This window comes from Megalobrama amblycephala, linkage group LG16 (assembly GCF_018812025.1).
Source record: "Megalobrama amblycephala isolate DHTTF-2021 linkage group LG16, ASM1881202v1, whole genome shotgun sequence".
Taxonomy (NCBI): domain Eukaryota; kingdom Metazoa; phylum Chordata; class Actinopteri; order Cypriniformes; family Xenocyprididae; genus Megalobrama; species Megalobrama amblycephala.
In genome coordinates, this window is record NC_063059.1 from 5,467,602 (window position 1) to 5,492,116 (window position 24,515).

General features: G+C 39.3%; 4 protein-coding genes across 4 annotated transcripts; all 4 read right to left on the bottom strand.

The window, feature by feature from the left end:
- Positions 1–4,712: 4,712 nt before the first annotated feature.
- On the bottom strand, positions 4,713–6,175 carry LOC125249024 (olfactory receptor 2AT4-like). The gene has a single exon (XM_048161206.1). The coding sequence runs from the start codon at positions 5,752–5,754 to the stop codon at positions 4,756–4,758; it is 999 nt and encodes a 332-aa protein (XP_048017163.1). The 5' UTR covers positions 5,755–6,175; the 3' UTR covers positions 4,713–4,755.
- Positions 6,176–12,631: 6,456 nt separating this feature from the next.
- Positions 12,632–14,494, bottom strand: LOC125249691 (olfactory receptor 52K1-like). Its single transcript, XM_048162034.1, has one exon. It carries the CDS (start codon positions 13,783–13,785, stop codon positions 12,835–12,837), a length of 951 nt encoding a protein of 316 aa, XP_048017991.1. The 5' UTR covers positions 13,786–14,494; the 3' UTR covers positions 12,632–12,834.
- A 153-nt stretch (positions 14,495–14,647) lies between these two features.
- Positions 14,648–18,004, bottom strand: LOC125249690 (olfactory receptor 6M1-like). Its single transcript, XM_048162033.1, is given in 3 exon segments — positions 14,648–15,285; positions 15,287–16,236; positions 16,697–18,004. Coding segments are annotated over 2 exon segments (963 nt in total). The 5' UTR covers positions 16,208–16,236; positions 16,697–18,004; the 3' UTR covers positions 14,648–15,243.
- A 5,083-nt stretch (positions 18,005–23,087) lies between these two features.
- LOC125249135 (olfactory receptor 52K1-like) lies at positions 23,088–24,505 on the bottom strand. Its single transcript, XM_048161343.1, has one exon. The coding sequence runs from the start codon at positions 24,057–24,059 to the stop codon at positions 23,109–23,111; it is 951 nt and encodes a 316-aa protein (XP_048017300.1). The 5' UTR covers positions 24,060–24,505; the 3' UTR covers positions 23,088–23,108.
- Positions 24,506–24,515: the final 10 nt, after the last annotated feature.

The window sequence follows — 24,515 nt, forward strand, 5'->3', positions numbered from 1 at the left end:
TTTGTTGCGTATACTGTATAGTGTATTCATATACTCATTCACTGAAATATTTCCTAATGATGAAGTGCAGAGTTCAGCCAAACTAAAATCAATCAATTAATAAATAAGTTTGCTACTTCCTTCTTTAAATCAATGTTGGTTGATCCATACTGAAATAGAAAACTGCTTTCTTCTGGAATGGATTCAAAGCTGCCATTGATAGAACGACAAATGCGCTCAGGTCTAAAACGACACTTTATAACTAGTAAAGACAGCTTGGGCTGTTTAAGCAGAGGTGGACAAAGTAATTTTACTTACTGTACTTGAGTATATTTTTCAAGTATCTATACTCTATCAGAGTATTTATATTTTGTGAAACTTTTACTTTTACTTCACTACATTCCACAGCATAATATCATACTTTTTATACCATTACGTTTCATAAAAACATGTCAAAAAACAAGTGATGGAGTGAAAAGTAAGTTACTAATGCTGAATTTTTGGGGTTATTCTGACTTGTTTGCACACTTGAGTTATCAGTAATCGTCAGTAAAGTAGTTATCAGTGTGACAGTATACTAAAATAAAATGTTTTCTTACTAGGACAATTTACATGTTTGTATAATCTTCCTGACTGACTAGTGCTGGTTACAATTTGTATAATTCATAATGATGTCATCAAAGGTGAACCTTTTTAAGCTCTATCTGTGTGTCAAGTATTTTATAGTAAAATTGAAAAGGACTGAATACTTTTACTTGCAGTAAATTTTTTAATAGGATATCTTTACTTTTACCCAAGTAATTTGTATACTTTGTCCACCACTGTGTTTAAGTGAAGCAATTAGTGTATTAAAGTATTATTGGGTGGAGTATTATGAGAGAAAGAGAGAGAGAGCATGTGTGATTTCCTGCATCTGAATGTAGCATCCATACCTTTCAAGGGTTCAAGGCCCGTTCACACCAAGAACGATAACTATAAAGATAACTATAACAATAACTATCTACCCTCCACACCAACACATCATAATGTTCTGCAGTGCGGTAGTTCCAATCGTGGGGCTCGCAGTTTGAGTTGGCAGAGGATTTTGAGTAGGGAGTTTCCCATTCTCGGTCCTCTCTTGCCAGCCCTAGTAATCAAATGGATCCGAAAGCCTGCTTTGCAGCATCTTCTGATCCAGCATTGAGCATGTTGCAGGCTTCCAGCTCTGATGGGGCGAAGAAAGTGAGTTTATTGAGCCCTTCCTTCCTGTCAACCCTTCTTATGGGGAATTGCATGAAATGGCCCGTGCCACGGCCTGGTTGAAATTGAGCTGATGCTCTCTTCGGAGCTAACTATATTATTCACGGTTGGAGTTTGATCTCTTCTGTTCTTTTCATGTCTGTGTTTCTAGATTGTGTTTTCCTGTTTAATTAGTTCAGTTCAGTTCTCCTTGATTGTCTCCCTGTAGCCACTGATTGTATTAGTTTAGTTTAGGTGTGTTTAGTTAATTTACTTTGTTAATCATCACATTAGCACCTGTTTGCCCTTGTATTTATACCCTATAGTGCTGTTTCCCAATCCTCCAGGTCCCAAGAGGGCATGGTTGGCAGTTTGCCACGCTGTGCCTCGCCACCATCAGTCCCCTCTCAACTTGCCAGAAGGTGTCAGTGTGAATGTGGAGGCCACCCCTCTTGTGTCCTTTCCCATCCGACCCCACTTCAGGCTGCTATGCCCGGTTACGTATATCCGGGTACATCTGGTTAGAGCTTCCCAACACGTCCCGCTAGCTCAACCTGGTGTTAGCTCACCTCAGCCAGTTGGGTCTTTGGGTCAACTGGGACAAGAGCAAACTTGCCCCTGGGCAGAAGATCTCTTATCTTGGTATGGAACTGGACTCAGTCGCCTGGACAGCATGCCTCACCATGGAGCACATACAGTTGGTGTTGAACTGCCTGAGTTTGCTCAAGCGCAGGACAGTGGCACCAGTGAAACTATTTCAGAGGCTCCTAGGGCATATGGCATCTGCAGCCACAGTCAAGCCACTCAGATTGCTTCATATGAGGCCACTTCAGCACTGGCTTCACGGCCGAGTCCCGAGATGGGCATGGCAATGTGGTATGATCCGTGTTCCTATAACACCGAGCTGCCGTCGCACCATCACTCAGTGGCCGGACTCTTCATTCCTATGGAACTTCCTTAAAATAACCATAATGAAATGACCCAAAATAATAGATAATAGGAAAAGGCAGGAGGAAGCAGGTGGAAGCCCAGATCACAGGTCGTACGAAATGCCCTCGGTGGATTCAATGGTGGGAGTAAGTAGAGTGGAGTTAGCGGCCCAACCACCAGCATTGGAGCAGAGAGCTTTGGAGACCCAGGCGAAGCTGAGGCGATGACGGGACTGGACGACACCACAGGATCCGGAGGCCAGGGCAGAGCTGCAGTGATGAGCACCTGAGCTGGATCCAAGGTGCCAATGGACTGGGGTGGAGCTGATGCAACCAAGGACCATGGTGGAGCCAGAGGGAAGGTGGAGCCTGGAGCCAAAGGGTTGGAGGGAGGAAAGGCAGCTGAAAGGCCCGGAAATCCATGTCACAGGCAGAGCAACGTCAGGCCAAGGTGGAGCCGGTGGGACAAGGCAACCCGGTGGAGCCGTGAGGATGTCGGTCCCAGGTGGAGCTGAGGGGGCTCCACAATCTTAATTTATTTTGATCATATATGCCTACACGAGCCTTGCTTATGAACTCATAGGTTTAGGATCAAGGCAAAAGCTTATATGAATAAGGATGCATGGGTTGATTGATCGAAGCAGATTCCTAAAAACTGCTATAGTACAACACCACTGTACAACAATTCTCAGACTCATTTATTCATACATTGTGTAAGTACAATGACACATGAAAAGACTGTTATTTATACAGGCTAAATACTTGTATTGCCTTATATGGTTATATTGATTTATTACATGAAACAATAAAAATGGTTGGGTCATCTGGAAAGCAAAGGCAGCTTTTCCACCTTTTGACCACAAGACGTCATTAGTGTGCAATGAACCATTTTTATGACACAGTTGAGGGGAAAGCCTTGATGCTTCGCAAAGCTTCATTTAACCATCACTACATTTTTTTGCTGCTAGATCCATTGTTTTTCTGCTGTCTGGTGTTCTGTCATGCGGTCCACAAAGGATGTTGAAGAGAAAGGTTTGAGTTCAAACAGCAAGTGCAGCTTTAATAAAATGAAACAAACTTGAGAATCAAAGTAACAGTGTATTTAAACACATACATAACCAGACAATGAACTGAGATAACTGAGGGAATTATATACACAAGATAATAAACTAAAATACAGTTTTGGTGTAATTAATCATATAATTAATTGTCATGACAACCAAGGAACAAGAAGCACATAGAACAAAGAAAACAAAAATAAACATACTAAAAGTCCTTGAAAACAAAACAAAAAACCGATTAAACATGAATATAATATAATATAATATAATATAATATAATATAATAAATGTTAATTTGAAGAAAAGTGGTTTAGGGTGCATTAAAATGAAGATATTTGCTAATTGTTAAAACAGAATAAAAAACAATTCTTAGTGTTGGTCAGGTATAATGTATATAAGCTGAAGGTATATAAGTTATATTCTTTTACAAATTGACTGAGGAAAATATAAAATTAATTTTAAAAAAGATAAAACATCTCAAACCTTCTTATGGAAGAAAATGCCATCAAAGCTTTACCAAGTACAACAGGTAGAGGACACTCATAAAATTAACTTTTTAGCACTTTGTTTTCACTCTGCTTCATTCTTCAATAAAATAAACACATAAGATCACACATTTGTTTGTTGCTGCATATTGCAGTAAATTTCCCATGGGGGAAAGAAAAGGCTTCTATTCCTTAACAAAAATGTATGGTATTTTAATTTTGTACTTAATGGTGACCAATATTTAAGGTAAACAGGTATTTTTAATAACAAAGAAAAAAATAACAGTATAATAACAGCAATAAATAAATTTAAATTGTTAGTCTTGTTGCGGAGTGTGTGTGCAATCTCTGTAGTATACTGCATATATGGACAGATTTTTCTTAACTATACAAAACAATTAATTTAAAGCTTAATTATCTTATATAAGTTTTTAAAGCACAAACGTAGAGAAATATTGACAGGCTTGTTCAATCACATGCAATCACAGAGTTTTACATTTTAATTTAAACAATTGTACATTTAACATAAATGTCTTATTAAAGAGGTGAACATAAATCTGCCAAATTAATTAGTATTTGTATATATTTGAATAATTATTTCTATGAATCAGGGTTTCATAATTAAACATAATAACCAAAATTTATTTGGACACCTTGAACATCTCATTCATTATTACAGTTTATTCACTATAGTAAAAAAAAAAATGGTTATAAAATATGAGAAGATCTCAGAGTTAAACTGTGTCAGAAAAAAATAATCTTAATTATGTCAGATAACACTTAAGCAAAACATGGTCAGGTCAAAGTGTCTGAATAATTTTTGGTTCCAAATTCGTATCAATTTTACTGGTAGTCCACTGTATGAAGAATTTTTGGGTATAATATGTTACAGTTTACTTTATTACTTTTACATAAATGAACTATAGTGTCCTGCACCCACTAGTAAAAATATATAAAAAATGTCTGAATATTTTTTGGTTAGACTGTATATATATATATATATATATATATATATATATATATATATATATATATATATATATATATATACATAGTAAGCAACAATACTGGACCAGATTCTTTTTAACCAAGACTGACTTTTCTATTGACTCCAACCTGTTTTATCTTAAATTTTTTAATTATTGCGTCTTTGATCTCTTTAGTCCTGAAGCAATATATAAACGGGTTAACAACAGCAGGGAAGAGACTATACATCATGGAAACCACAATGCGGATATCAGTATTAAATTCATAGCCAGCAACATGTGTCAAATACACAAAAGTTCTGGGTACATAATACAGACATATGATCACTAACTGTGGAGTGCACGTGGAAAATGCTTTATAACGTCCTTCTGAATTTGAGATTCTCAACACAGAGATAATGATAGAGACGTAAGAAAATAAGATGAAACTTAAAGGACCCCACAGAACAAACATTGCAATAGCTGCACTTGTGACTTTCATGGTAGTTACATCTCCACATGTCAGTTTGCTTAAAGCAACATGATCACAGTAGCAATGAGGTATGACATTTGACCCACAGTAATTCACACTAAGGGCCAGGAGAGTGACTCCAACTAACTGCAGCATGTTTGCTATCCAAACACATGCACACAGAATGGCAATAGTTGAATTTTTAATCAGGGTATGATATCTGAGAGGATTGCAAATAGCTATGAATCGATCAAGAGCCATCAGTGCCATGAGAAATGAATTTGTAGCCCCAAGAAAATGGACAAAATACATCTGCACGAAGCAGGCGTTGAATGATATGATTTTGTCAGACATCCAGTACTTTGCAATGACTCTTGGGTAGGTTGTCGTTCCAAGTGCAAGATCTGCCATTGCAAGGTTACAGAAGATTATGTATGTTGGTTTCTGAATGCTTTTTTCACACATCACAAAGACAATGATAAAAATATTCCCAGTAGCAAGAAGAAGGTATAAGATGAAAAACAAAGCTCCCACACATCCGTAGTACTCAGGAGGGAGGCTAGGAAAACCTCGTAGAACAAACTCAGTGATTGTTGTTGTTGTGTTTGCATTTTGGTAGGTTCCGTCATTGCTGCCCGACCCCATCTGGCAGAAATAAAAAGTGAAATAGCACAATAAAACTGTTATATGTATAAGACAAAACAAAGGTGCAAGAACTTTTTTCTAGACAATGATAGCTTACATGAATATACTTACAGCACAGGTCAGAGTGTCCTCAGTTACATTATGGGTACAAGTTTGCTTTGGCTTTGGTTTATAAATGCTCACACTGTAGATACACTACTCTTTGACGTAAGGTATAACTCTCACATGTACAAAAACCCTCTGAGGGCCCTGTAGAATGGTGTTTCCCAACCCTGTTCCTGGAGGAACACCAACAGTACACATTTTGAATGTCTCCCTTATCTGAACCATATATTTCTGGTCTTGGAGTTTCTACTAACGAACTGATGAGTTGAATCAGGTGTGTTTGATTAGGAAGATTTGGAAAATGTGCACTGTTAGTGTGCCTCCAGGAACAGGGTTTGGAAACACTGCTGTAGAACAGCAATTTTATTGTGTTTTTGTTTTAAAATTACATTAGGGAGTGGAAAGAGCTGTTTTGTTGCATATATTTACTGTATAGTGTATTCATATACTTATTCACTGTCAACTTTATATTGCCTAATGATGAAGTGCAGAGTTCAGCCAAACTAAAATCAATCAATCAGTAAATAAGTTTGCTACTTCCTTCTTCAAATCAATGTTGGTTGATCCATACTGAAATAGAAAACTGCTTTCTTCTGGCACGGATTCAAAGCTGCCATTGATAGAACGACAATTGCGCTCAGGTCTAAAACGACACTTTATAACTAGTAAAGACAGCTTGGGCTGTTTAAGCAGAGGTGGACAAAATAATTTTACTTACTGTACTTGAGTATATTTTTCAAGTATCTATACTCTATCAGAGTATTTATATTTTGTGAAACTTTTACTTTTACTTCACTGCATTCCACAGCATAATATCATACTTTTTATACCATTACATTTCATAAAAACATGTCAAAAAACAAGTGATGGAGTGAAAAGTAAGTTACTAATGCTGAATTTTTGGGGTTATTCTGACTTGTTTGCACACTTGAATTATCAGTAATTGCCAGTATAGTAGTTATCAGTGTGACAGTATACTAAAATAAAATGTTTTCTTACTAGGACAATTATACAAATTAGATGTCTGTATAATCTTCCTGACTGACTAGTGCTGGTTACAATTCATATAATTCATAATGATGTCAGACTGAGCTCTAACCTTTTTAAGCTCTATCTGTGTGTCAAGTATTTTATAGTAAAATTGAAAAAGACTGAATACTTTTACTGCAGTAATATTACCAATGATGGCACGGCATTGCCGCGCAAGCCAATGATGAGCCCGCTCGAGCCCGCCAAAATGGGCGGGGTCTTTGGCTATATAAGCGGCCGTCTCACCTTGGCAGACTGATTCATTCTCCTTCAGTCACGCAGATCACATCTCTTCGTTGATCCCGAGACTTGAAGCCACCTTCTACCTGCAAGCAGCTGGAATTCGCCTCTCCTCTGCTCGCCGCTCTCAAGCAGCCCACCGCTCATGAGCGGCTTTTACTTTCACTTTCAGCTTACCGCTCTGCCAGCTCACCGCTCAGTTCGCCACTCTTGTGCAGCCCTGATCAGTGCACTGCTTCATCAGCAGCTGTATCAGATCGCCGCTCTCAAGCAGCTCTGTCCTCCACGCCGCTCTCAAGCAGCCTGGTCAGCGCTTCGCCCCCGAGCCGCCCACAGCGCTGAGCGCGTGCTTATGGTGGTCTTCCTTCTGCAACTGCAGTTGGAAGCAAAAAGATCATATTTTCCTGAGCAAATTTGTGGCACGATTGTGGCACGTGAAGAGCCCATCTGCACGCTGATGACGGGCACAGTGAGTGCGTGCGATGTCTGGGGAAATCACACGCAGAAGCTGCACTCATAGAAACGACCTGCTCTCATTGTAAGAGTAGGAGTCTGGCCTCCTTGCGCTCGTGGATAGCGTTCTTTTCAGAATGCGACTCAGCCCCTCGCACCCTCCCGTTTTCTTCCTCCCAGGAAAAAACAGCGGGGCAGAGGATCTCTGCGCTCGGATGAAAGTGAGCTCACGCTGGCTCAGGTCCCATAGGCCTCATTTTCTCCACAGAGAGAGCTTTCCCGAGTCCACTTCTCCCACTCTGACCAGCGCCCCTCTGCCATCGCGAGCGACCTGAGTCTTGTTCGGGGATCTGAAGAAGAGCCGCTGGATGATCCCTAGTGGCCTCGGACGCTGAGGATTGGCTGGACTCGCATCACGACTCCACCCCCTTGCCGTCTCTCGAGCCAATCAACGCCAGGGCTTCCATTGACTCTGAGCTCACTCGCGTGCTCTCTAAGGCCGTCGAAGAGCTCGGCTTGGAGTGGTCTGCACTGAGGAACCCACACGCAGCTGCTTGGATGAGTGGTTTCTGCCCGGACGTCGTCAAGCTCCTTCCCAGCAGGCAGCACCGTTTTTTTCCTGAGGTTCACGAGGAGCTCACAAAATCGTGGCGCGCCCTGTACTCCGCCCGCCTGCGCTCTTCTGCCTCTCACGCTCTCACCTTGGTTGACGGCACTGAGCAGAAGGGATACGAAAAGCTGCCACCTCTGGACGAAGCCGTGGCCACACACCTGTGTCTGCCCACCGCCATTGGTTGGAAGACAAAGGTCACCCACCCATCCATCCAAGCCATGTCGCATTATGTCGACCCTCACTGGATGGGCATACACCTCGGCCGGCCAAGCAGCTTCCACCTGCACTCAATGGCAGTTTTGCAGGTCTACCAGGCCAAACTCCTGCGTGACCTGGATCAGCCTGGGCATGACTCGCCTGCCTTCAAAGAGCTGTGCCACAGACTTGGCCCTGCACACTACCAAGACCACGGTTCAGGCTATTGGATGTTCGATGGCCAGCCTGGTGGTACTGGAGCGCCACCTGTGGCTAAACTTTATGGAGATCAAGGATGCGGACAAAGCCGTCTTCCTCAACTCGCCTGTCTCCCCCACTGGTCTCTTTGGCCCTGCAGTTGATGGGTTTGCTGAACGCTTCACCGCCACTCAGAAGTCGTCCCAGGCCATGCGACACTTCTTGCCAAAGTGCTCCAGCTCCTCCACTTCAAGACGCCCAAAACTTGCGCCAACACAGCACCCACCGCACCACGGCTAGAGCACAGACAGTGCTCATGCTCTGCTAGGCATTACCCCCCTACGAAGTGACAGGAACCCAGGCCCAAGATAGTGCTGGACACTGCGCCTCAGAAGTCAAGCTGATGCCCAAAAAAAGAAGAGGAGGAGGCTAAGTCCCGCTGTGGCTGGACCACCCTCCAAGGTGCCTCATTCAGTTTTCCTGTCGCCCCGTTCAGTTCTGGGTGCTAAAAAAAAATGTGTTTTCTGCCTGCACAGAGCCTGTTCAAACGCCCTGGGAGTGCACCACTGTTATAGTGGACATAATTAAAAACATTCTCAAAAAGAGAGCAAATTTCCTCTTCCACCCCTCATGTGCACCACAGTTCCTCACAGCGACTTGGTGCTCGAACCAATCCAGCGAATCTTGAGATTCGCCTTCGAAAGGGTGGCGTATCAACACATGGTCCTTCCGTTCGGGCTGTCTCTGGCACCCCGCACTTTTACAAAGTGCATGGACGTGGCCCTCTCCCCTCTGAGGCTGGTGGTACGCATACTCAACTACCTCGATGACTGGCCCAGTCGGAGGTGGAGCTAGTGGCACACAGATCCCTCCTGCTCGGCCAATTAGAGTGTTTGGGGTTAAGGGTCAATTTTCCAAAGAGCTCTTTATCCCCCAGTCGACGTATCTCGTTCCTGAGGATTATTCTCGACTCGACCTGCATGAGGGCCATAGTCTTGCCAGAGCGATCCCTGGCCATTCAGCAGCCTGTTGGAAACTTTCACGTCCGAATCCTCTCTGTCGCTCAGAACGTTTCAGAGGATGTTGGGTCTCATGGGCTTCAACATCACCAGCCCTACAGATGGGCCTGCTTCCTATGTGCCCACTACAGTTCTGACTGAAACTGCAGGTCCCACCCCAAGCCTGGCAGCATGGTTGCTGCTCGCTCAAGGTGAATCAGGTGTACGGTGCAACCCAGGCTCCTTGGATGAACCCCTGCTGGTATATGACAGTGGTGTCCTTCATAAATCACCAGGGCAGGCTCTCGTCCAAGCCCCTTTTCACTTTGGCGAAAATCATCCTAGAGTGGGCCCAACACAACCTGCTCTCATTCAGAGCAGCACATGTTCAGGGCGTACTGAACAAAGGGGTGGACATGTTGTTCCAGAACAACCTTCCCTCGGAGGAATGGTCGCTCCATTCCATCATGGTCAGAAAATTTGGGAGGGCAGAGGTCGACCTCTTCGCCTCAGAAGACAACTTTAGTTGCCCAATTTACTTTTCAAAACCAAAACCAAGGATGTGCTGGCCCACGACTGGCCCAGCCTCCTACTGTACGCTTTCCCCCAGTCGCTTTGATTCCCCAAGTTATCAGACGAATCAGGGAAGGTGCCCACAGGGTTCTTCCATGGTTCTTGGACCTGTCTTACATGGAACCATGGCCGATCCCCCTGAGAGGAGATCCCCCTCTACCCTTGAAGTCTATGTCGCAGCTATAGCGGCCTCCCATGCTCCCATAGCAGGGCAGTCGATAGAGAGAAACAACCTTGTTGTTCGTTTCCTAAAAGGGTCTAGGAGGCTGAACCCTCCCCACCCCCGCACAATTCCCACCTGGATCTTTGGTTCTCAGAGGCCTTAATGGCCCTCCCTTTGAACCACTCCAGACTGCCGACTTACGTCCCCTAGCGCTAAAAACCGCCTTATTGCTAGCCTGAGCTTCGGTAAAGTGAGTGGGATATTTGCAGGCACTCTTCGTGAGCCCCTCCTGTCTTGAGTTCGGGCCTAACAACTCTAAAGTTGTCCTGAAACCCAAGACATGAAAATCTGATAGCTCAGTGAGGCCTGCATAGCCAGCAATGACATTTCCTCTCTCAATATCCATTAATGTACTAAAAACATATTTAACTCAGTTCATGTGAGTACAGTGGTTCAATATTAATATTATAAAGCGACGAGAATATTTTTGGTGTGACTTTCTGCGAGACTTTCTGCGAGAGAGTGCCCTCTGGCTTCCAGTATGAATTAAACATTTTTTACATGAGAGTGAGCGATCCATGTTTAGATCGCCTCATTTTATTTAAGAATAAAATGACAGGTCATGCAAAACGTGTGGGGGATGAATTTACGTTTTATTAAAAGTGCGGGGGACACGTCCCCCCTGTCCCCCATGTATTCTACACCCTTGCAAGGGGCAAATTCCAAACGGCATTTTTGCACCCTTGAAGGGCACTTTGAGAAGGGGACACCATTTGTAGCGGTGCTCCAAACGAGAGTGAACATCTGTCCAAATGGCACACTTCATGTGCACTTTCGGTCTTATAATGGCCGCTGCGTGCGCATGTTCGTTAAGTCCACAAGACCGTAAGGTGTCCCATTCGTCATTTAAGCTTAAAGAAGGGTGCTCGTGAGCGCTACCTTTCTGCTATGCGCCCTCGATGCGCACTTCTGCTGAGCCTGCAAGACTGAGCTACGCAGAGGACTTTACCCGGCAGTCAAAGCGCCATTACGTCGTGAAGTGCAGACTCAGAGGAAGACCGTGAGGGTTTAGGGGGCCATTTGGGACAGGGCCTGAATCCCTTCACGAAGGGCCCTTCCACAAGGCCGTTGGTGGAGGGTGCATGCGATGGTTACTTCGAGGAAGTAATTTTATTATTTATGGTCATGTGACCCAGCAAATACTCGTGATTCATTCATTTTAAAGGTAGATGTCGGGAGAATTCGAGTTAACTTACAAACATAGCAATTCGTTTTTTTTTTTTTTTTTTTTTTGTGATATATTTCACACATTTTTGTCATGTTATGTTTAAATAAGTATGAGGTTAGAAATGCGTTTTCTTTCAGTATCCAAAGATGAGATGGCAAGTTTTAAAGTTAAAGAGAAAGTTTTAAAGAGAAATACACTCACACACAAATATAACATATTTTAATATATATATAAATTTATCTTTATTTGCAACAGCTATGTTAACAGCAATAATTTCTGTCGTAAGAACAGCTAATCAGCTAATGGACACCATGCTGCGTTGTCATGGGCACATCCCAGGTGAAGATAACGAAGAAATTACATTGCTCCATTCGCCAAGTGCATTCCAAATGGCTACATAAATTCCCCTTCGAAGGGAGTAGGGCATAGGGATGTTCCCTTCCATTTGGAATTTGCCCAAGCAAACAGGAACACACACAGACAATACAAGACACAGGGGAATTGTGACACTCGTCTACAAATTTCAGCACTTTCTGCATTGTCTGAATCAGAGCAGAAATTATGGTAAATAATATGAAGTTATGTCATGTTTAAGAAAATTGTTGTTATCCTACTGTTTTCATTAAACCTACTGAACCTATTAGAGTAAATGCGTGTCAAATGACAAAAGAATATTCTGTATTAACAGAATCAGTAGGCCTACAATTTATTTTTATGCATATAACAAGGCAGAATTAGAAATTGGTTCTTAATATTGGTTATTTCATTTCAAATTTTCACACTCATCTATGAGTAAAATTACTTTCTCTTTTATTAAATTGTATTTATTAAATGAACTATTCAAATTTAAGATAACATTTCTGTACTTTTTTTTTTGTACATTTTGTACTATTTTTAATAAGGTAAATTCACCTTTGGAATAAATGTAAATTATAACTAAACCAAACAATTTTAAATGGTTTGGAGTGTATTAATGATAACAGGTGAACAGAGACATAAAAAATCATTACAGTCCATCCCAAATGAATGTTTGACAAACCTTATATGCAAAAAAAAAGAAACTATTTGTTTTGATACTCATTTAGAAGGCAAAAAATATACTTTATTGAACAAATTTGTTTATACATCAAGAAAATTAAATTTATTTTTACATTTTGCAGATTTTATTAAATAAAATATGATTTATCATTGATTCTGATTGAAGAGGTTAGCACAGCCAAAATAACAGTGATATAAGTACATAAACAAGGCAAGTGTAAACAATGCACTCTACTGTACACTCCATTTATATCTGCATACTCACTTTCCTATCTCTAATTTTTTTCTTTAATGCATCTTTGATCTCTTTGGTTCTGAAGCAGTATATCATTGGATTGACAACAGGTGGGAGCAGACTGTACCACATAATTAACATAACCCGGATGCCAGGTGAGATCGCAATTGTCACATCATGCACATAAACAACGCATCTGGGCACATAGTAAAGACAAATGATAAGAAGCTGAGGAGTGCAAGTTGAGAATGTTTTATATCGGGCCTGAATGTCTGAGATTTTGAAAACAGATGTGATGATGGCAATGAAAGAAAATATGATAAATATTAATGGGCCCAAAAGAACAAACATAGCACATGAAAATGAAAATAATTTTTTTTGACTTACATCTCCACAAGACAGTTTAATTATTGAATTTTGGTCACAGTAATTTTGGGTTATTACGTTAGAATTGCAGAAGGGTTCACTGAAGGCATGAAAAACAATGACTGACAGCCACGATATACTGATTGCCCAAAATGCAGCACATGCCATAAAAATTGTTTTGTTTGTAATAAGGACACAGTATCTCAGTGGGTTACGTACAGCAACAAACCGATCAATGGCCATTAATAGCATTAGGAAAGAGATAATAGTCCCTAAGTAGTGAACAAAAAACATCTGCACAAAGCAACTATAAAATGATATATCACTGCTATTGAAAAAGTATTTTGCAATGGCTTTAGGCAGCGTGGCAGTTCCAAAAGCAAGATCACACACAGCAAGATTACAGAAGATTAAATAGGTGGGTTTCTGAAGGCTTCTCTCATAAGCAATGAATGCAATAATAAAGATATTTCCTCCTGCCAGTATCAAATAGACAAAGAACAAAAGGGTTCCTACACCTCCATAATACTGTGGATGGAGTCCTGGAAATCCCAGCAGGTAGAATTCAGTAAAGACAGTGATATTGGTATAGGTCATGACTCTATACGGCTTACCTCATACAACAAGAATGTAACAATTTTACAATAACAAATTCACAATTTTTTAACAATAAAAAGACATTTGACATTGACAATTACACAAGCATTAGACTGTCAAGGCAAAATTAAACATACAAACATTTTGTACAATTACTGTCTTTATAAAGTACAGATTATGTTGATAAGCTATAATTCACATTCATACCTCCATGGAAAACATTTAGATATGAATTGCATAATCTATTAAATTTGCATTATTTTGAGTTTGAATGGGATCTGACCACCAAACTGGAGAAGATTCACTAATTCACCAATTGTATTAATGCACAAAACAAAAAAGGATCTGCAATGTATGCCATTGGTATGACATATAAAAACATCTTTCTCTGTGTGCATCCATCTGACAATGACAAAGACACCGTTTATCATCACTCTTTAAACTAATGACACCTCCCACAGGGTGACGTGTTGTTTTGAGTTTCTCCTGTCTCATTACAGCATGATTAAATATTTCATGAAAACAGTTGGATTTTTTTGACAAAACTGACATGCTTGCATCATGCTATGGTTTGAAATAACCCCCATAATCCCTACAAAACGTGTGAAGGCATGCTACTATTAAGCACCTACAAATTGTATACAAATTGTTCACATATTGAGTTATGAGTAGCGTATAGCTGAGATACAATTTTCTTGGAAAAATTTGATGAGTAGTTCATATTTGAGACTAAGACGAGGCCAAAACAGTTTAAAATTATATTGCTTTAAATTAAACAACTTGATTTTAATTAGCTTTAATGAGTGCATTATAAGTAATTTGCTTTGCAAAATGATTCTATGCTTTTCTATTCTCAAAAAATTGTATGTAAAGTGGCTGTAACCACCGTGTACTCTCCCACTATCACACTATTCATCTTCAGTCACACTATTCTGGTCCTTCTGTCAAAATCACCGGAATGTTCCATGAAATCCTCAATATGCATGTAACAGATGTAGGCTAGTAAGAGCTGAGCGTATAAAACCTAATGACTAACATTAGAGGTTATAGCCTTTAGCCTCCTTGTTAGAGCGTCTGACTCCCATGTGGACGGGCCCGAAGTTCGCGTCCCGCTTGGAGCGGGCAGGTGAGAATTGGACGGGCTACATGCACAGACTCTTACTCTTACATATTACTCTTACTTTATCAATATGCATTATATCATTTATTTTAACTAAATGAATATTGTTTGTTCCACAGCTAGCCATATTTTAATCATGTTCACACTTTTTAACTGAATAAATTTAATTGTCACAATGATTATTTATTATTTATGATTATTTGAATAACGTCAAATAGATGCAAATTGTTAATAATAAACCAATCAAATTCATATCCAACACTGGAATCTGTTTTATGTTAATATGAGGATTAATATTAGTTTGACTACAGTTTGTCCAGTTCAAGTGATAAAGCACATTAGAGCAACTGTAAAGGAATACCAGTTTGTTTCTTTTGAAATAGGCTTTCTTAAAATTGTTTTAACCTCTTCTGTTCTCAAACAATAAATAAGGGGGTTGATCATGGGTGGTAGTAGGTTATACATCATAACAATGACTAATCGCAAATCAGTACTGAAGTTTATACCAATATTGCCAAACAAATAAATAAAACACCTGGGTAGAAAATAGAGAGCAATTATGATGAGCTGAGGACTGCAAGTGGAGAAAGTCTTCATCCTTCCTCGAGTGCTTGAAATTTGCATTACTGCTGCAAATATGGAGCAGTATGAGAAAACAATAACAGCAAAGGACCCCAGCAGTACTACAAGGGCATAAATGAGAGCTGGAACACTATACAGTGCTCTGTTTGTGCATGCCAGTGTTGTAATTGAAACATGATCACAGTAACAGTGAATAATTTTGTTTTCTGCACAATAAGGGAGAGGGTAAGCTCGAATGACTATCATTAAGGGTCCAACTAAACTCAAAACCCAAGAGCCAAGGATCAAAATGAGTAAATTTCTGTTTGTCATGAAACTATGATATCGAAGTGGGTAACATATTGCTGCATAGCGATCTATAGCCATTACTACCAGAACATTTGAACAGACACCGCCTAAATAATGCACAAAGAACATCTGAACAAAGCAACCCAAGAATGAAATGGTTTCATCTTGGAACCAATACCTGCTAATTATCTTTGGTAATATTGTGGTGCTGAGTAGTACATCACACACAACAAGATTTATAATGAAATAATACAGAGGCCTCTGCAGGTTCTTAGTCATTACAAATATAGTAAAAAATACAGCATTTCCCACCAGTGTACACACATAAACAAAAAACAGAAGTGCTGATACAAGGCCATAGTAATGAGGCTGAAGTCCAGGAAAGCCGACTATGACGAAATCCCTTACAAAGCTGATGTTTCCCAATGACATGATGAATATCAGTCCAAACTTTTCATCTTCTGTATGAGGAAAATTTAGTATTTAATATTAGTTATTTGTTTTGATTTTATAATGTGATTGTGGTAACACTTTACAGTAAGGCTCATTAGTTGAACATTACATTAGTTAACATGAACTAATAATGAGCTGCACTTCTACAGCATTTATTAATCTTTGTTAATGTTAATTTCCACATTTACTAATACATTATTAAAATCAAGAGTTGTATTTGTTAACATAAGTTAATGCACTGTGAAGTAACATAAACAAAGTACTGATGTATTTTTATTAACTAACATTAACAAAGATTAACAAATACAGTAACAAATGTATTGCTCATGGTTAGTTCATGTTAGTTAATACATTATCTAATGTTAATAAATGAACCTTATCGTAAAGTGTTACCGTAATGGTTATAGAATACACAATAATAGCAATAGCTGGATAGTTGAACAAATTAAAGAATGAAGAAAATCAAACCTGCCACATTTGTTTCACAGGCTACAGTTAAAGTGCATTCTGCTCCTTACACTGAGATGTGCTACGATGTGCTGGTTTGTTTATACCTGACTTGCTAATTATAAAGACCATGGCCTGAAACACAAATAACGCAGTTGCTCCAGGGACAGTGACAAAATACTTCTGAGCCAACTAAAACGTAATTCTTATTCATTGGTGCTTGAGAAGTTGTTCATTTTTCAACTTCTGCTGTAAGCAAGGCCAGTGACGTGGCATAATGGAACCCACAATTCACTCAGCACATGACGTCACCCATTTAAAGTGAATGAGAAGTATTAACACTGACATGAATCAGCCATAAGTTGCATAGCATCGAGTTTTTATCAACTTACAAGATTACAAAGGTTGCTTGTAGCTATGTGGGCACTCAGTTTTTACTGTCATTTAATATATTTGGCAAAAAAACTTGTGTTATAAAACATGAAGTGTTACAGACAGGCTTTATTGGCTATGATTAGATGGCAAATACTAGACTAAGACACTCTTCTCCATCCTTCAAATACATAAAACATTAGCCTTTACACACATCATGTTTTGAATAAAGAAAACACTTAAAAAAAAAAAAACACTAACAGTACTTATTAGCACCGAGATACCTTTGTGATACTTTGGGTCCTATTTTAACGATCTAAGCACATAGTCTAAAGTGCACAGCGCAAGTACACTTAGGGCATGTCCAAATACACTTTTACTAGTTTAAGGATAGGAAAAATGGTCTGCACGCCTGGTGCATGGTCTAAAAGGGTTGTCCCTATTCTCTTAATGAGTAATGGGTGTGTTTTGGGCATAACATGCAATAAACCAATCAGAGTATCATCTCCCATTCCCTTTAAAAGCCAGTTGCACTCGCGCCATGGCGGATTCGCTATTTACATGGCAGAATTTGCAAGTGGAAAAACTGAACACTTCTCTAGTGAGGAAACGGATCTGCCTGTGCGTGAAGTTAATGCGCACAAGCAGACAGCTGTGTGTGTAATAAGCAGAATGTAGACACTTGCGCGGGACGGATATTTCAGCTCCCGCCAGCTCCTGCAGGATTCTGTCCCCCGCTCACGCAAAAAAAAAAAAAAAGTTATATAGGCCTATTGTCCCCCTACCGCCCGCAAAATCCCGCATAAAAGTAGCTTATATGCATTTTTGTCCGTACATCCATGAAATATTAAGTTTTGTGTCACCCACACAACATCCCAGCATAAACGCTTCCGATAAAATATTTGTTATTAAAGCATCAACATTCACAAACCACAGTTAGTTTTAACCGAAAAGCAAGCTGGGCATGCATTGATATGTCAGAATGCGCGCAAAGAGTGCTCCCTTTATGACTAAAAAGCTGACATCTCAGTTCATCGCGATCTTACAAAGCTCTGTTATAACACAATGAATATATGAACAATGAATCTTTCATAATGTTTACTATTCGCGTGTTATAATAATAGGATTCGTCAGCACGCAAATTTCAGCACTGCATAAAACTTCCGCCATTTTGAGTGGTGAGAGGATTCTAAAATAAACACCTGATTGTGTTGCGTCTCCATTGCGTCTTCGAAATCAACAGATATGTCTGTGATTGGCTACATTGCTCAACACTGCAAACACGTGTTATAAATAGTATCTTGCATATTGCAACTGTAAATCGTTTTTATTTTATATTAGTTGTTCTTGTTGCTTTTTTGCAATATATGAATAACAATTTATTAGTTTTTAGATATTTTATGTTTAGATATTTCTATTTTGTGGGCGTCCAGCAAATCATTTGATTCTCCCGCAACCCGCACACGAGTAAGTGTCTCACCACCTGCGCCCATCAAATCTTGTCCCGCGCCGCACTCTGTTGCATTGGGTCCCGCGGTGCAGGTCTCTAGCAGAGTGTACTTGTGAACCCACATATAGGCACATATTTCTAACGCGCTCTTTAAATAACAAAACAAATATTGCGGCATTGACTTTAGACCAGGTTTCAGTTGGTCAATGGTGCAGTCTATTTCAGTTGCCTCAAAATAGCAATGTGCCAACAATGCACATGAACACACCTCATTTTCAGACCAGCACGCCCATGGGCGCACAAATGGGTGCAAATGCATTTGCAATTTAAACAACGAGGCGCAGGACGTGAAAATAATAACTGCGTCAGGCTGAAACTAGCAAAAACACTTGGGTCGTGCCTGGCGCCACATTGCGCTGGGTGTATGATAGGGCCCCTTTTCTCTCCTGGCTTAAGTTTCGCTCTTTTCCAGGCCATGCAGGTCTTTTTTTTTTGTTGTTGTTTTTTTTTTGCAAGTGTTTACCACAGTAATGCATTAAACAATATAGCCTATACAACAAACATCTTCATTTCCTTTTAAAAACACATTTAGAATATTATTATATTCTGACCACTTAGAATATGTCCTGAATATTTCTGGTGTTGTATGAATGCAATTGGCTACCGTTTGCGCTAGGATATTTGCATAAGGTGATCTGATTGGCTGACACCTGCATTGGTGCTTGAGTAGTTGTTCATTTTTCAACTTATGCCACAAGCAATGCCAGTGATGCAACATAATGGAACAGTTCAGCAACACATGACATCACTGACCCACAAGTGAATGAGAAGTATTAACACTTACGTGAAATCAGTTGTAAGTGCATAGCATCAAGTTTTTATCAACTTACAGGTTACAAAGTTTATTGTAGCTATGTGGGTGATCAGTTTTTATTGTCATTTAATATATTTGGCAAAAAGCTTGTATTATAAAAGACAAACTGTTACGGTTAGATGGTCAAATACCAGACTAAGACTCTCTTCTCCATTTCTCAAATACAGTGGGTATGGAAAGTATTCAGACCCCCTTAAATTTTTCACTCTTTGTTATGTTGCAACCATTTGCTAAAATCATTTAAGTTCATTTTTTTCCTTATTAATTTTACACACAGCACCCCATATTGACAGAAAAACACAGAATTGTTGACATTTTTGCAGATTTATTAAAAAAGAAAAACTGAAATATCACATGATCCTAAGTATTCAGACTCTTTGCTCAGTATTTAGTAGAAGCACCCTTTTTTATCTAATACAGCCACGAGTCTTTTTGGGAAAGATGCAACAAGTTTTTCACACCTGGATTTGGCAATCCTCTGCCATTCCTCCTTGCAGATCCTCTGCAGTTCTGTCAGGTTGGATGATAAACGTTGGTGGACAGCCATTTTTAGGTCTCTCCAGAGATGCTCAATTGGGTTTAAGTCAGGGCTCTGGCTGGGCCATTCAAGAACAGTCACGGAGTTGTTGTGAAGCCACTAATTTCGTTATTTTAGCTGTGTGCTTAGGGTCATTGTCTTGTTGGAAGGTAAACCTTCGGCCCAGTCTAAAGGTCCTGAGCACTCTGGAGAAGGTTTTCGTCCAGGATATCCCTGTACTTGGCCGTATTCATCTTTCCCTCGATTGCAACCATTGGTCCTGTCCCTGCAGCTGAAAAACACCCCCACAGCATGATGCTGCCACCACCATGCTTTACTGTTGGGACTGTATTGGACAGGTGATGAGCAGTGCCTGGTTTCCTCCACACATACCACTTAGAATTAAGGCCAAAAAGTTCTATCTTGGTCTCATCAGACCAGAGAATCTTATTTCTCACCATCTTGGCAAACTCCATGCGGGCTTTCATGTGTCTTGCACTGAGGAGAGGCAGCTGTCGGGCCACTCTGCCATAAAGCCCCGACTGGTGGAGGGCTGCAGTGATGGTTGACTTTCTACAACTTTCTCCCATCTCCCGACTGCATCTCTGGAGCTCAGCCACAGTGATCTTTGGGTTCTTCTTTACCTCTCTCACCAAGGCTCTTCTCCCCCGATAGCTCAGTTTGGCTAGACGGCCAGCTCTAGGAAGGGTTCTGGTCATCCCAAACGTCTTCCATTAAGGATTATGGAGGCCACTGTGCTCTTAGGAACCTTAAGTGCAGCAGAATGTTTTTGTAACCTTGGCCAGATCTGTGCCTTGCTACAATTCTGTCTCTGAGCTCTTCAGGCAGTTCCTTTGACCTCATGATTCTCATTTGCTCTGACATGCACTGTGAGCTGTAAGGTCTTATATAGACAGGTGTGTGGCTTTCCTAATCAAGTCCGAATCAGTATAATCAAACACAGCTGGACTCAAATGAAGGTGTAGAACCATCTCAAGGATGATCAGAAGAAATGGACAGCACCTGAGTTAAATATATGAGTGTCACAGCAAAGGGTCTGAATACTTAGGACCATGTGATATTTCAGTTTTTCTTTTTTAATAAATCTGCAAAAATGTCAACAATTCTGTGTTTTTCTGTCAATATGGGGTGCTGTGTGTACATTAATGAGGAAAAAAAATGAACTTAAATGATTTTAGCATATGGCTGCAATATAACAAAGAGTGAAAAATTTAGGGGGGTCTGAATACTTTCCGTACCTACTGTACATAAAACATTAGCCTTTACACACATTGTGTTTTGAATAAAGAAAACGCTGTATATTCAAAGAACATTTTTTTTATTATTTATTTACCCTTGCAATGCAAACAAGCAGACACAGTCTCCAAAATGTGTGCAGGACTTCATTCACAATTGAGGCGGGTGAAGCTACTGTATGAAGTTTTGCTGACAATTTAAGGATCCACTCTAGTTACAAGGTTTAGTCTCAAGCTCTTAGTATAAAGTTCAGTTCAAGCTCTGGTATAAAGCAGGCTATCAGCAAGCAAGGAATAAATAAAAATAAAATAAAATAAAATAAAATAAAATAAAATAAAATAAAATAAAATAAAATAAAATAAAATAAAAAATACTGATTCTACTCAGAGTAAACCAATTAATTTTTTTATTTTTTTAATGCCGTACAACTCTTTTTATTGAAAGTTGAAGTGTCTCATTCTCGGAATTTGTGCTCTGCATTTCACCCATCCAAGTGAACCACCATGAACACACACCTGAAGCAGTATATATATATATATATATATATATATATATATATATATATATATATATACAGGGTGCGATTAAAAAATATAAATATAAAATGGGGATAAAAATGTGCATTACTTATGATTATCCCCGGTGGGGATAAAAAATGTCTCCCCTATAAATATTTTTTAAAACATTGCCAAGTAAAATGCTGCAACATGTCAATACAAACAACAATGAAATCAGAAATGGACTTTAACTGTTAACGGTCCCGCTTAGAGACCGTCCAGGATTCGTGACCCTGTTTCACACGCCTCAATACGGTGGCCGAGAGAGCTCAACGCGCTGCAAATGAAGAAAACACATGCAAATAGAAAAAACACCAGCAAATAAAGAAAACATCTTCATCAGTTTGACAACACATGCGCTGCAAACTCCACAACACTTACAAATAGTGAAATGCGCTGCAAACTCCACAACACTTACAAATAGACAAACGCGCTGCAAACTCCACAACACTTACAAATAGTGAAACGCGCTGCAAACTCCACAACACTTACAAAAAGACAAACGTACCTGCATCTTTGGAGTTTGCTGCGTGTTTGTCTTTTTGTAAGTGTTGTGGAGTTTGCAAATAGGCTATGCGAACCCCCCTGCCAAACTACATTTTGTGACTTTGGGAATTTACAAATTTACCCTGCTTATGGCCCTAAGTTCTATTCTATCTAATGAAATATGAGGTAAATGTGTGAATAGGCTACATATTTCTCCAAATGTGCATGCTTTTTGGACTAAAGTTTTGTATGTGTATGCACTATGATCAAAAAGAAATGAGAGCAAACGCGATTGAATGTAGAGGTTTGTTATTCAACATATCAATTGATAGTGGTCAAATATCGAAGCTGTCTAATCTGTCTAATACTACAGCTACTACAATAACAGGATGCATACAACTTCACATTATATCAAAATTATGACTTTATTTTAATTCTTAGAAACTGTCAAGAAGGTTGAGACCTCTGAGACACGAACCACATATTTTATACATTTAGTAGCTACTTTTACTGTTTTACCATGAAAAATTCTTGGTAAACATGAAAGCAAGATTGAAAGCAAACCTTTTTTTTTTTTTTTTTTTACTGTAAGCATTTGCGGTTGTGAATACAGCATTACAGGGTACGAAAGAAAAGAAATACATCAACCATGTATAGTTGGACAGAAACAATGGCTGTGTTTGAAAAAGGAAATTAAAATACTTCCTGTATTTTTGTGTGTTACATAGAGAATGGTGTGTTGTGTTTTGCAAAAAGTGTTTCATGAAACTGAAATCCAAGTCGAAGGCCGAGAATTAGTGAATGGCTTTGCAGATTTGGTGTGTGGTTTTTGTGTGAAGTTGAAAAAAAAAAACTGTAAAGTAATTTCAATATATATATATATATATATATATATATATATATATATATATAGTCTCCATTCATATCTGCATAAACACTTTCCTATCTCTAATTTTTTTCTTCAATGCATCTTTGATCTCTTTGGTTCTGAAGCAGTATATCATCGGATTGACAACAGGTGGGAGCAGACTGTACCACATAATTAACATAACCCGGATGCCTGGTGAGATCGCAATTGTCACATCATGCACATAAACAACACATCTGGGCACATAGTACAGACAAATGATAAGAAGCTGAGGAGTGCAAGTTGAGAATGTTTTATATCGGGCCTGAATGTCTGAGATTTTGAAAACAGTTGTGATGATGGCAATGAAAGAAAATATAATAAATATTAATGGGCCCAAAAGAACAAACATAGCACCTGAAAATGAAAAAAAAATTTTTTGCCTTACATCTCCACAAGACAGTTTAATTATTGAATTTTGGTCACAGTAATTTTGGGTTATTACGTTAGAACTGCAGAAGGGCTCACTGAAGGCATGAAAAACAACGACTGACATCCACGATATACAGATTGCCCAAAACGCAGCACATGCCAAAAAAATTGTTTTGTTTGTAATAAGGACACAGTATCTCAGTGGGCTACAAACTGCAACAAACCGATCAATGGCCATTAATAGCATTAGAAAAGAGTTAATACTCCCTAAGTAGTGAACAAAAAACATCTGCACAAAACAACTATAAAATGATATATCACTGCTATTGAAAAAGTATTTTGCAATGGCTTTAGGCAGCGTGGCAGTTCCAAAAGCAAGATCACACACAGCAAGATTACAGAAGATTAAATAGGTAGGTTTCTGAAGGCTTCTCTCATAAGCAATGAATGCAATAATAAAGATATTTCCTCCTGCCAGTGTCAAATAGACAAAGAACAAAAGGGTTCCTACAGCTCCATGATACTGTGGATGGAGTCCTGGAAATCCCAGCAGGTAGAATTCAGTAAAGACAGTGATATTGGTATAGGTCATAACTCTATACAGCTTCACAATTACCTCATACAGCAAGAATGTAAAAAAGACTATTTTTACATTGACAATTACACAAGCATTTGACTGTCAAGGCAAAATTAAACAACATACAAACATTTTGTATAATTACACTCTTTATAAAGTACAGATTATATTGATAAGCTATAATTCACAAACATACCTCCATGGAAACTATTTAGATATTAATAGCATAATGTAATAAATTTGCATTATTTTGAGTTTAATGGGATCTGTCCACCAAACTGGAGAAGATTCACTAATTCACCAATTGTATTAATGCACAAAACAAAAAAGAATCTGCAATGTATGCCATTGGTATGACATATAAAACCATCTTTCTCTCTGTGCATCCATCTGACAATGACAAAGACACCGTTTATCATCACTCTTTAAACTAATGACACCTCCTACAGGGTGACGTGTTGTTTGGAGTTT